This window comes from Triplophysa dalaica, chromosome 10 (assembly GCF_015846415.1).
Source record: "Triplophysa dalaica isolate WHDGS20190420 chromosome 10, ASM1584641v1, whole genome shotgun sequence".
NCBI lineage: Eukaryota > Metazoa > Chordata > Actinopteri > Cypriniformes > Nemacheilidae > Triplophysa > Triplophysa dalaica.
In genome coordinates this window covers 6,497,475-6,511,886 of record NC_079551.1, presented here as the reverse complement: position 1 = coordinate 6,511,886, position 14,412 = coordinate 6,497,475, and the positions used below count along the sequence as shown (strand labels likewise).

General features: G+C 38.2%; 1 protein-coding gene across 2 annotated transcripts in view; it reads left to right on the top strand.

Moving 5' to 3' along the window:
- The window catches only part of cntnap5b (contactin associated protein family member 5b), a 50,831-nt gene that overhangs the window by 22,417 nt on the left and 14,002 nt on the right, over positions 1 to 14,412 (top strand). For both annotated transcript variants that reach the window (XM_056759563.1, XM_056759561.1), the window contains exons 8-13: positions 1,306 to 1,576; positions 2,562 to 2,705; positions 3,958 to 4,129; positions 10,870 to 10,976; positions 12,286 to 12,405; positions 13,508 to 13,708. In XM_056759563.1, coding sequence (XP_056615541.1) covers positions 1,306 to 1,576; positions 2,562 to 2,705; positions 3,958 to 4,129; positions 10,870 to 10,976; positions 12,286 to 12,405; positions 13,508 to 13,708 — 1,015 coding nt within the window. The remainder of the gene's footprint in view (positions 1 to 1,305; positions 1,577 to 2,561; positions 2,706 to 3,957; positions 4,130 to 10,869; positions 10,977 to 12,285; positions 12,406 to 13,507; positions 13,709 to 14,412) is intronic.

The window sequence follows — 14,412 nt, the reverse complement described above, 5'->3', positions numbered from 1 at the left end:
GTGTGTCTGGGTTTACTTGGGTCAGGAAGTCTACAATGTTTTTATGTCAGTGAGATCGCACCGAATGTTTCGTAATTGGTTTGCGTTAACCAGGGTCATCGTTTCTGTGGTTGTTACAAGATTCATGCCAACTGTTTAGTGTTCCCTACATTACATCGAAACTTATTTGTTCACCTTCTTATTGTTCATAATCTGTTTATGACCGTGGAACACCAACAAAGATATTTTGGGGTTCGACAATGAATGGGGGTCAATGTTGTTTGCTGACCAACATTCTTCAAAATATATTTCTTCGTGTTCTGCAGAAGATGGAAAGTCATGCAGGTTTGCATTGACGTGAGGATATGTAAATGATACAAAAAAATGTTTTGGTGACTTGTCACACACAACCGTGTTTAGCAGTAGTGGATACGGTTTCATCTCAAGCTTTCTAGGTGTTTAAGTTTCTGTGGTATTAAGAGTCTGCCCCCTTGACCTTTTACTATTCAAACATGTTTGTTTGGTCCGGTGGTCTCTGTGTTGCGGTCCAGCTGTCTGGAGTCGGTCAGTCGGGCTCATTTGCGGCTTCCTGTCTCTGGCCACACTGGAGCGCGGATCAATGAACAGTCCACCGTACAGTCCGGCGCTGTGAGATTATTGGTCGAAATACAGAACGCTATCCTGTTTCTATTGAAGACTTGACATCTGATTTTATGGTGTTATACATTGTTTGCTTTTCCTGTTAACCCGTGGGCAAAACCCTCCCTTGTGAAAAAACTACAGATACCATCATAGAAATTCTATGGGTTTGTGTTAAAAGAGCATTATGAACCATTTGCTTTTTGGAGTAAAGTCACTACAAAAAATATTTTTGTTTTGGGCATTATTCCAGTATGATTTAATAGTGATCTTGTAATTCCCATCTGCCAGATAACATCCCAGAATTCATCACATACCAGTAGACACCATTATAGTTTCCATTAAATCCAACACAAATCCCATTGTATCCATTAAAGCCATTATGTTTTCTATTGGGTTTTGTGCAGAGTTTTGTTGTTTTCAGCAGGGATGTCAAGTGTAAGATACTGTACGTCTTTTTCTAGTGTTTAGATTGTTTGTATATTCTGTAACAAGTAGATTTAACATGAATAACTCAAGCTTGTCAAATAAAAACAGAAACTCATTGTTTCAGATGCTACAGAACATCCGTCAACTCTGATCTAAAAGAATCATGTGATATTTTATTGTGTAAGCTTGTTTTGTCTAACGTAAAATAAAGTAATTTGTTGGACCAATCATCCATCCAACCTTAACTTCTCTTTTCAGGGCAACGTGACCTTTACCTGTTCAGAGCCTCAGCATGTTTCCGCCACCTTTCTGAGCTCCAGCAGCAGTTTCCTGTCACTTCCTGCGGCCGGGGTTTCAGACGGCGAACAGTTGTCGGTGACTTTCCAGTTCCGGACATGGAACAGAGAGGGGATGTTACTGTCCACCTCGTTGAGGAGAGACACTGAGAGGCTCTTGTTGCTGCTTGTCAATGGGCAGCTGAGACTCACACACCACCGATCGGCGCTGCAAAGCTCTGACATAGTCATCGGTAAGATGTGCACGTCTGTTTCTGCATGTGTGGGTGTGGATGGCTGTTTTTTTTGTGATGGTTTGTCCTACGTTGAATCCGCATATTGTCCACTCTGATCTGATGATGCACCGCCTCAGAAAAGTGGAATTCTGATTGGATGTTGCTTCATTACATCACTGCTCTTTTGCATTACAATGAAAAGTCACCCTGCTTCATGAAAGATCATTTCATGATTAATTCTTAATCAGTGTTTTTGTTTTGACCTGTAACAACTTCTTAAATAAATACATTTACACAAAAAGTGACTTGTTCTTGGAAAAAAATATGTCACTTTTGTTATTGACTATTTGTCTAGCCCTATTTTTTTTTTCATTAGTTTTTTATTATGATATAATATATAATATTAATTATTATTAATGATTTGATATCATTTTATATACTAATTATTTTGGGTAATTTAGAAAACAGAACAGGGCAATAGAAACACTTTTATTTTGTCTGCAAATATTTTGCACATATTCTCCCAAAATTTCATATTGTTTAAAAATGTTAAGATACAGCAAAATAAATCCCACAATCATTCTAGTTAGCTCATATTTGCAGAAAATGAATGTGCAAGAAAGCTTTCCCCCGAAGATTTATATACAAGGTTATGTATTTGTTTTCTTCATTTGTGTCTCAGCCAAACAGCCTGTGAACAAAATCCAAAAGCTCTCGCAGAGAATATTTAAACACAGTGTTTTTAGACGAGAAACGCTCTCTGGCAGGCGCACCTGCACGTCGACTGAATTCTGGATGCGGTTGCCTGGCAGGCTGCCATCGCCGACGCCAAACCGAATCCCTGCACGTCCCTCTCGGGGGGAATGGTGGATTCTCCGCCGGGCTGACATATGCAGATTAACTCGACGAGCTCCAACGCGCAAACCCCAGATCTGTCAATCACCCGCCGTGATTAATGCACGGCCTCCGAGATGTAACACGGTTCTGTGTCTGCCTCCGCCAGGTCAGGCTCTGAGTGACGGCCAGTGGCACGCGGTGTCCATTAGTGTGGGTGGACTGCAGGTGTCCCTCTCTGTGGACGACGAGGCGGCGTCCACCATGCAGCTGAAGGAGAGCGCGCAGCCTGGGAAGAACGTGCTGATTGGAGGTGGGTGGTGGTTTTATAATTAAAAAGTGTTGGTTGGAAATGAGGCAGTGACAGAAGGTGATGAGCATCATTAATGTCAGACTGAATTGTGGGGGCTGATAATAACTATATTTAGTAAAGTTCTTAATCAAGCTTTTGTAATCACTGTCATTGTTTTATGTTATAGAACGTTAATTTAATGAAGGGTGATGTGGGTTTTTTATTAATCAAAAAGTTTCTTGATTTTACTCAAATATTTTGAGTGATATAATGATTTTTAAATAGATTATCGGTTGTTTGACCTTGGATGAACTCATCATGTTTGGCTCATATTTTTTCAGAAGGAAATTAAAAATGAATTGTGATTTAATGATACAAAATGTTCTGTATATATTTTTTCCATTTAGATATTGTTTTCATAACAATTAATAACATTATCCTTCCCCATATACTCCGTAAATTGTCATTTTTGCATCAAACGAAATCTCATTTTCTTTATTACAGAAAATATTCTATACATAATTATATACAGTATGATGAAAGCAGATTTAATATAATAATAGTTCAACAAAAAATTATTAAAAAAAAATAAAAATCTCACCCTCTTGTCATTTCAAACCTATATGGCTTTCTTTCTTCTGCAGGACACAAAAGAAGATACTTTGAAGAACATCTGTAACCGAACATAGGCGGCACCCATTGACTTCCATTGTATGGACACAAAACCAATGCATGTCAATGGGGACTGCCGTTGTTTAGTTTAATTTTTGGGTGAACTGTCACAATTTATTAAAATAAAATATAGATTTTAATCTTTAAAAAATGCTATAAAGCAAAAACATATTTGAAAAATGTGCTTATGATATAGCCTTAAGTGTTTTCTTATGATTTGCAAATAGATGGGACTAAACTGTTTTTGTGCAGCCGTAACTGTATTTATTGCTTAATCGGTGACAAAGCAGATGGTCGTCTGCTGTGGTTTACGCCTACATTTGCCACAGGTGTATTAAAAACCTCCAAAATGTGCAACTTTAGCTTATTTTGACTGATATAGCATTTCCTATGGCTTGCTGATAGAGATTACATAAAACAACATGTAGCCAAAATATAATGAATGAAAAGCTGGATATTCTATCAGTTACTTGCCTAACTTTTTTCAACATCGTACCGTTTTATGTTAAGTCATGCATACAACTTGTCTAAACAATTTGGGTATTTACCTTGTTAAACTTTGATACGTCTGTTTTATGTCCATTGGAAATATGTTTAACAGGTTGCCCCCCAACGCTAGCCAATCCGGGATGTCGGAATCCAACGGTGACCTATCAAGGCTGCATACGCTCTATTGTCATTAACAACCAGCCAAATAACTTGTACCTGGTGCAGCAAGGCCTGCTGGGAAACTACAGCAAGCTCCAGTTTGACATCTGTGGCATTCGCGACCGGTGTGTATGCATTAGCTATTCCTTTTGATATGCTAATTACCGATACGTTTTTAAATAAATGATTGCAGTTTGCTTGTTTTGAGAAAATGAGTCACACAAACAAGCGCGGTTTCAAAACAGAGAAGCGCCGTGTTAAAATCTGCGGCAGCGATTTGCAAGCTAATTGCCGTTCACCTTTTTTGCATGAAACTTCAAATGTGGAATATGTTTCATACCTTGCCCAAGAGGGCCGGCAGTTGTTGCGATGCTTCTTTGAATAACAAACAAACCTCACACTTGAAGTGTGTTTAACGCTGGTGTATTTCCAGTGAGCACAAAAGCCGTGGGCAAAGTTTTATAGAGCAACTAACAAGGACTCTAATGCATTTGTTCGGTGTTTGAAAGAGTGCAATACATTTGAGGTAATTAGTGATTTGGAAAAATAATTAATTTTGCATTATTGCATTAAAACATGTATCTGCATATGAGTGTGTGTAGACACTACACTGGGTTGCTCTCGATACTGTGCGTGTTCTTGTGCATGTGACATCGCAGCACTCATTGTTGCTTTCACCGTGAGCAATGTAATGACAGATTTGAATGGATAGAGGGACTGAGCAAATGAGACAGTTTCTCCATTATCTCTCCATCCCTCGGCAGCCTGGCATGTTTTCCACAGTCTGGTGTACGGCACATGTGCACACACGAGTGGGAGATAAACAGGGAGGTACAAAACAGTCTAGAATTACAGCACTGGAGGAAAAAGAATGCTGTGTAGAGAAAGAGAAGAAAGAAAGAGAGTACGATGGATGGATAGAGAGGGATGAATGGGTGGGTTGTTGAGCAGGGTGTATGGATGAAGGGATGAAGAGATGGATAGAGAGTGATGAATGGATGGATGGAAAATAGTGATGAATGGATGGTTGGATGAAGGGATGAATGTGCGGGGGGATGGAATGATGGATAGAGAGGGATTAATGGATGGATAGAGAGGAATTCATTGATGGATGGATAGAGAGTGATGGATGGATGTATGGATGGATGGATGAAAAGAATGGATAGGGAGTGATGTATGGATGGAAGATAGCGAGGAATGGATGGATGAAGGAATGGATAGAGAGGGATGGATAGATAAAGGGATGGATATAGAGGGATGGATGGATAGATAGATAGCGATCAATAGATGGATGAATGGAGAGTGATGGATGGATGGATTTATGGATGAATTGGATGGATGGAGAGTGATGGTTGGATGATAAAAAAGTATGGATGGATGGATAGATAGATGGATAGAGAGGGATTAATAGATGAATGAATGAAAGTGATGGATGGATGGATAGAGAGGGATTAATATATGGATGGATGGAGAGTGATGGATGATAGAGAGGGATGGATGGATGGATGCATAAAAGGGATGGATGAAGCCTGATGGGTGGAAGATAGCGAGGGATGAATGGATGAAGGAATGGATAGAGAGGGATGGATGGATTAAGGGATGGATAGAGAGGGATGGATGGATAGATAGTGATCAATAGATGGATGGATGGAGAGTGATGGATGGATGGATTTATGGATCCAAGGGATGGATGGAGAGTGATGGATGATGGATGATAGAGAGGTATGGATGGATGGATAGAAACGTATTAATAGATGAATGGATGAAAGTGAGGGATGGATGAAAGGGATGGATGGATGGATGGATAGATAGGGATTTATAGATGGTTGGATGGAGAGTGATGGATGGATGGATAGAGGGATTAATAGATGGGTGGATAGATGAATGGATGAAAGTGACGGATGGATGGATGGATGAAAGGGATGGATGGATAGATAGAGATTAAAAAATGGATGGATGGAGAGTGATGGATGGATGGATGGATGGATGAAAGGGATGTATGGATAAAGTGGAATAGATAATGGAACAAACAAATGAACGCAACATAAAAAAAAACATAAGAGACAATAAACAAAAGTAAGTAAAAGAAAGAAAGTGAACTAAAAAGGAAGGATAAGGAAGGAAAGCAAAGTAAGAGTGTTAGATAGAAAGGTTGTTTTGGAAAAACAGAGCGATAGACTTGTTTGGATAAGAGCTTTATAGGCAGAGAAAGCTAATCGGAGGAGAGAGAGAGAGAGAGAGAGAGATTTGAAATCTCTACTCGTCAGTCTCGTCTCTGCAGGTCTTTCTGGCAGAGTGAGGCACATTCTTCACAGGGCAAATTCTCAGGCCTGGCACCCGGGCAGATGACTGCTGGCAGAGCCGGCGTGCGAATGAATTGTGATTTTAGCTCTGCCAACATGCTGTGAATGGTCCGGGGGGAAGTCAGTTCCAGGCGCATCTCCACAAACCTCTCGCTCTCATGCCTGCTTGTCAAACAATATTTCAGATGGTCTTTTGACCAGCCATCACCGTTGAACTAAAACCGACCTGAACTGTGTTGTGATGAGGTTAATATAACAGAAGAAACCATCACTGTAACCTCTGCTGAATTAAACATAAAGTTTGATATACAAAATATTTATAAATAAATCCAATCCCAATGGCATATGTTAGATCTGTCTGTGTCTAATTTAATTTTAACTTTAGCTAGCTAGCTTTGAAACCTGTGTGATACTTGAAAAGTATATGAATGCTTAATTCTAGTGGAAGCGTGTTAGTCATTTCTAATTATCCATCACCAGCATCCAAAGTAAAAGCAAAGTTGTTAGAGTTTTGTTTTTTAAGTTTTATTGTTGTTATTAAATTAGACACACAATTTAAACTTTTAGCTTTTTTGTTTTGTGCTTTTGTCACACTTTTTGTTTTTTGTACTTCTATATAAGTCTAATTTATTTTTATTTCAGTATTAGTTTTAGTTAAGTGTGTTTTTAGGTCCTAATTTTAGCACCTCAACTTTAACATATTTAAGTTTATTGAGAAGACAACATTGCATTTTCAATTACTTTTTAAAATAAAATGCAAGTCGATTAATTGTAATTTTCATTTTATTTCTTTATTAAATTTTTTATTATTTCTATCCACCTTATTCCGACGTCCCATGACGCTTTCCGCGAAAGATGGGAGAAATTTACGGTTCAACGTTAACAAATGTATTTATGCCGTATTCGTTTAAAGTAAAATGTGAACCTACACACTGACAGCACTTAAACTATAAACTACATCAGCATACTGTCCACTACTTTATATAGTAATAGATGGTGATTTTATATATACTAAACAACGGATATTTAGAAACTTTATTGATTCTGTTGTTGTGACCATAAATCTATGAGCAATTTGAAAATCATGGAGGGTTTTCAATATCTTTAAATGATGTTGATTGTGTGCTACTTAAAATGAAAAAATGTCATCCAGTATGGCGGTAGTACGTGTTTTTCTATTTTATAAGTTGCCCATGCATGTATCATACACGTAAAATTGCAAAAAAATTAAGTGTCTGAACAAAAGATGCTTTCTATCTAAAAGTGAATGCTCATCCAGACCTGCCTAAAACGCCTCATGTTACCACACCCCCACAAATCTACGTCAGTTAGTGGTATGATTTTTTTAAAAGACCGCCAAATGCGATGAGCTTTGTAAAAAATCTGTGCGTTTCAGACAGGCGGGGCAAAAAGGAGATACAAGCATGCACGGTATGTAGAAAATACAGCGTTTTTTAACCTTAAATCGTATATACACATTGCATTTCATCCAAAACAAACGATTATATTCGTTTTAGCAGTGTCATATGACCACTTTGGCCAAAAAGTGTGACATATGACCAAAAGTGAACTGCAAAGGGTTGCACGGGGCACATTCACATATCGTAAAGCAGTGTCGTTTTTCGTGAAGACAACACAGTGTGTTGATGATTACATGAATCTATTTAAAATCCATTTTGAAAGACGCAAACTTTTTAAACTATGACCACATTCAGTCTAAGTAATGTTTATGTTCGTTATCTATAGTGACGTCACAGACTAACTAATCGATTTATTCGATTAATTGCTCCAGCCCTACTAATAACAGAAGCATTAGTTTTGCCTTTTCATATTGGACCTGAGTTGGATAATAAAACAAGCAGATTGACCAGGAGACATTTGCAAGCAGGACTTCAAAGGACATTTCATAGAAGTGTTTTAGAAAGTAAGTTTAGCAGGCAGGTCAGTCAAATGTTTACAATCTCTGATAACCTAACACTACTCCATCGGCTCTTCCTCTTCCCTAAGGTAGGCCTCGCCCCTTTTTTGGTGGAATAGTGACATCATATACCTGGGAAGTAGAGGGCTGTAGTCTGATTACAGCCGTTCTCTAATCCTTGAAAAGCGAATTTGGTTAAAGACAATATCTCACTTGGCACTGAATTTAGATTTTTATCCTTTTGCATGTATTGTTTATGCTCTAACAGCAACATTACACACTAACTAAAGGTTGAAAGGGGTTCGCGGGGAATGTGGTCTCAACATTGCAAATTTCATTTCGCTTTTTAAGGATTAAAAAAAAAATTAAAATAATAAAAATTTCATGTTCATTTAAATTAAAAAAAAAAAAATTGGGATTTTTTTTATTTATTCATGTTTTTTGTATTTCTAAATATAAACATAAATTTAATTTATTTCACCTAAAAACCTCAAATAATCATCAGGTTGTTTTTTTCTTTTCAATTAGCAGTAATGTTTTGATAGTTTTAGTAAACTTTGATAACTTTGTCGTGTACTTCCTATTTGTCTATTGGCGCTTTGTAGTAAAGGTTTATTCTGATTCATCGGTTATCAGTGACGGTAAGAAACAGTGTCATTATGACTATCAATCTGCAGGCAAAAACTTATTAAAAAACAATTTGGTGAAGAAATGTGAGTATGATCTGTCGAGTAGGAGTGTCATTAGAGAGCCACATGAGGCTCGCAAGCCACGAGTACGGAAGCTGGAAGTAAGCTCATCTGTTTTTTGGTTCAATAAAGCTTATCAACCGAAGCAAATGAAGATAACCGACGCCTTTTGTGAATTTTGGCTGTCCTCTAGAATGAGCGAGAAAGTCCCGAAGAGGTGCCTCCGCTCCAGTGACCTTTGATCGCCGTCCTAAATCATTTATGGACACCTAGCCTAGCGTACTTTCCCTCAGACGCTTGCTATCTTTCATTCTAGCTCTGTATCTAGCCATCTTGCTTTTGTCCTGTCTGCTCGCCTCTTTATCACAATGTCTAACCTATAGCTGGGCCCCAAGTCCCTGTCCTCGCAGTTTGATCCATCCAGGCAGATCGATAGAGATTTGGACAGCGGCCACTGGGCCAAGACGCCGCTTCTCCCGCCAACAATCCCCCTCCCGTTGCCCTGAATAGCGAGCATATTTTATGGATGAAAATATGTTGCCATCCAGGCCTGTGAATCATTTTTACCCATAATGCCCTGCTGTTCATGAGGCGCTTACCAGAAGCGTAAACTGAAATGAGATCGAAAGAGAGATAATCTTTAATCACAGCCGCTTTGGCTGAATGAAGATTCGCAACACAGCAGTTTAGATATCACGTCTCAGCCTCTTAGATGATGTTCCTCTTAACCTTTCTGTACTTTTTTCCAAAAGAATGCCCTCTAGTGCTTAACGTTGCAGAAACGACACAATTAGACAAGTATTCAAACGTTTTTTGGGGGTTAATAGTCCGGGCTCATATTGCAGCGTCTGTGAGCGGTGAGATCAGTATGTTTTAGAAAAGACCTCCGCCGGCTTTCAGACACAACCACTATCCTCCGGTCCGTGACCGAGGCGGCTGTCATTCCCCCGCTCCCTTTTTCTCATCACACGCTACGTGAAGATGAGTTATTTGTCGCGACGCTGTCTGACAGCAGTTTTTTACCTCTCATGATCTTTTGTTCCCTCTCTACAAGATGAATCAAAGTTGCTGTCATCCATGCTTTTGTTTTTCCCAAACCTCTGCAGGTATTAAGATTTTGTACAGCATGTGATGAGTCAACAGACGTTATAACAACGTTATTTCAACGCTATTTTAACGTCAAAATTAACGAGGTTGTAATTTTACAGCGAATCTCATGCCCTGACGGTTTTGTTGGGGGTGAGTTTTAACAAGCGAGCACAACGTGTTGCAAGTTCGATGAGCAGTTGTACACACAGGAGTTTAGCATATGCTTTGGATTAAATAGCTTCTCGTTTTCAAAGCATCACCGGGTTTGTGTATTGTTTCTGAAAAAAAAGACTTGAGGTTTCCATTTTTAAGTCATCTGCTCATCTCAATGGATTCAGTCAACCGTTTTTACGAGTTTACGCATAATGCATCACGAGCGTGTAGATTGTTTACCTGGCGGTCAAAGAGATTAAACAATAAATACCCCATTTGTAAGCCGAAATTGATTTTGTAGACTGTTAATAAGCTCAACGCTGCATGCACAAAGTCGTCCATCATTTCAACAGCTGTATTGCTTGCACTGGTTTGACAAAAATCTCGGAAGAAATGGAGAAAGAGATCTTGGTTCCAGACTTCATCACCACCGCAATCTTTCAATACCGTTCTCATCCTTGAGTGCGTATTCAGCGTGTGGCAAAATTGATGCATCCTTCTTCATGAGCTTTCTGACTCGCCCATCTATTTCCTTATAGTCGCTTGTGCTTATTGATTGATGTCACGTCTTTACATCACGTTCCCTTCGAGCACAGAATGTATTACGGCTTGATATTTTACCGTATGTCGCAGTGTGTCGTTTGTGTAATTCTGTAATCTGTGTGCCCCTTCTGACTGTGAGTATGGTGAAAGTTGCATCTTTTTTCTCTCAGATGTCTTCCAAACTATTGCGAGCATGACGCAGAGTGTTCTCAGTCGTGGAACACGTTCTTCTGCGACTGCTCGGGAACCGGGTACACGGGAGCCACCTGTCATAACTGTGAGTCGACCACGATTACAACAGTCACAATTACAGCATGTTCAAGAACATTGTTTAATTTTGTCAGTGGTACAAACTTTTCACTCTTTAAGTTTAGTGTAAGAAATAAAGTGGAAAAAGAAAGAATGAAAGAAGAAAAAAAATGATATGGAAAAAACTGAAAGAAAAAGGGGACAAAATTATAAGTGAGACAAGAAAGATAAAAATGGAATGCAAACCTACACATAATAGCAGGAAAGAAAAAAAATGAAAGAAAGAAATGGAATGAAAGAAAGAAAGAAATATTGGGAAATTTGATGTATTATAAAATAAAATAAAAGTTAAAATCAAAGGGAAAATGTAAAAAAGTTAAAATCAAAGCGAAAATGTAAAAAAGTTAAAATCAAAGGGAAAATGTAAAAAAGTTTACCTCTTCGGGGAAATAATAAAAAGAAATTACATAAATTTGAAAAAGAAAGGGAAAGCCATACAAAGAGAAACAAGAAAGAAAGAAAGAAAGAATGAAAGAAAGATAAAAATGGAAAGCGAACATAAACATAATAAACAGACATAATGAAATGTTCAAGAAGAAAAAAGAGAGGAAAAAAGTGAAAAAAATCCTCACAGAAAATGAAAGGAAAGAGAAAAAAAAACATAGAAGGAAATAAAGTTAATAAAACCCGAAAAAAAATAAAGATTGAAAGGAAACAAATGAAAATAAATTTTTGAAAGAAACAGAAAATAGAAAATGGAAAGAAAGAAGTGAAAAAAATCCACAAAAATAAAATTCATGAAAAAAAATATTTAAAGAAATTGAGTGAAAGGAAGAAAGAAAGAAATGGAAAGAAAAACATTTAAATCATAGGGAAAATGTAATAAATAAAAAAAATAAGAAAAAGCGAAATAATAAAAGGAAATTACATCAATTTGAAAAAGAAAGGGAAAGCCATACAAAGAGAAACAAAGGAACCAAGAAAGAAAGAAAGAAAGAAAGCAATAGAACAAATAGATCAAATGAAAGAAAGAACAAAAAACTATTTTATATTTGGGGTTAACTAATTCCTAAACAAAACATTTATATCATAAAGAAATATGATTAAATTATAATATTTTGAAATAAATGGTAATACATTTTAAAATAATATAAATATTATACAATTCTAACAAAACTTATTCTTATAAATCTAAATATTCTAAATATAAATTAGTTTATGGAAAGAAATGAAACGAACAAAAGGGTGTGCTCTACAAACACATTTTCATTTTCTTACGTTTTATATACAAGGAAACTGAACATGAACTGACTTGTTTATTGCTTTTCCCCCATCAGCCATCTTTGAACCCTCCTGTGAGGCCCACAGGCTAACAGGAAGTGCCTCTGGCTTCTTCTCCATCGATCCTGATGGAAGTGGACCGCTCAAATCTACCGTCGTATATTGCAACATAACCGGTGAGTTTACTGTGGAAAAGAACATCATCTTTAACATGAATAAAAGGTGAATAAAGGAATTAGCTTAAAGATTTTTGTCAAATGCTTTGTTTCTTTCATTCTCTAGCTTCACATGAGTAAATAGGGTTGATTTCCCTGAAAGTGTAAACACTGCAGCATGAGTTGTGGAAAACCCGTCTGGAAACGGTCATCATTTTCGAAGTCCCGTTTGGCCTCGCTAATGGCTCGGAAACCACACGCAGGACCTGCGAGAGTCTATATTTTCGTATTATTTGTGGCATGGGAGTTCTCGAAGGCACATGGTTGTTGAATTGTTGAAAGGAAGTTTTGGCCGTGGGGAAATTCGCTCGAATCCTCACGAAGGCCGAATCATTAATCAGACCTTGAACTTGTCCGATGGCTGATGGATGTTGTTCTCTCTGCCAGCGCTGTCCCCGTCCACGTGGTGTAGAAAGAGGGTCCTGGTTTTATTTTGCCAGACCATAACACATGCTACTCTTTCCTTGAAATATGATTTGTGACAAAGCAGTTGTCTCTCTCTTACGCATACATTTACTGAGTAGCGACGTCCATTTCAGCCTATATTTGCAATGCCACATGATGTAAATTACTGTACGCCTGCCACGTACCTACTTAAGTGTCCACCGTCCGGGTAAACGAAAACCCCCCGGTGAGGAGTTTATGGGGTAAAGGAAGGCTGACGTCAAAGGCGTGGAGAGGATCGGCTTTCGTGAGGGTTTGGGAGACTCTTGCTGTGCGGCTTTATTATTCTAAAGCTAATTGAAGCCGCGCTCTTTAACGGAAGGTTCGCGCGTGTTATTATCAGGATTACAGCTCACTTCTGTGATTCACTGAAGCGGGGAGATGCACAGTGGGGTACATTCCTATTTTCCACTTTCAATTTAGTACAGGATTGATTTTGGAACCAACAGCACGGATGAAAGATGGATTGGAACTGCATACTTTGGCGTGCGCGGGCTAATATTTGATAAAAATAGTATTGTGAATAGGATGGAGGATGCAGCACTTGACGTTTCAAGCGGTAGTTGTTGACACTTGACCTCAGCTTGAATTTATGCGGATGTGTGTTTTTGGTTCGTAGACGATAAGGTTTGGACGGTGGTTAAGCACAACAGCACAGAGATGGTACGGGTTCAAGGGTCGTCCCCCCAGAAGCCTCACGTGATGACGTTTAACTACAGCGCCACCCTGGACCAACTCCGCACGCTCGTGGGCAGGTCTGAACAGTGTCAACAGGAAGTGATGTATCTCTGCAGGAAGTCCCGACTTTTTAACACATGGGGTTGGTATTTTTAAAATTATGAACAATTATAATGTGTGAATCAAAGTTGAATGATATTCCTACTAAAATTTAAATTAAAGATGCAGTTTGTATATTTTACACTGATTTGCAAAGGTAAGCTTGTAAAATTAAATCTGTTTGATGCCATTTGACTTTAGTCCAGATACAGATAAATAGGTCAAGCGACCTGTAATTTTACATTTTAGAGAGAGATGGCGATATAGAGGTAAAAATGATGGATTGTAGCTTTAAGCCATGATTTGCATTATATGATAAAATCCAATAATGTTTAATGACTGAATAAAATGTGTTAAGATAATTATAAATCAATGCTTGATAGGTAACCTTCACTCATCAGTGTTCACTATCTGAAGAGCCTATCAGCATTCCCTCAGAGCCCTTGCTTTCGATTAAAATGTCTCACCTCATTGGATGGTAAACCCAAAGTGGTCTTTGCTCAAATGTATAATCTGACTTGATCCAATTAAAAAATTAATTGATTGAAAATGGCGAAAGTTATGAACTAGGCGTTGCTTGAAATTGTTCATCAGTTTGCGCTGGACACTGAGAATTTGCATAATGAGATTTGAGCTTGTGTCCAGATTTAAGCACTTCAGTGGATTTAGAGTAGAAGAACAACAATCGGCCAGGTTGCGTTTCCCTGAACAACGACATAACTTGCTGGTTGACCACCATAGTATGAT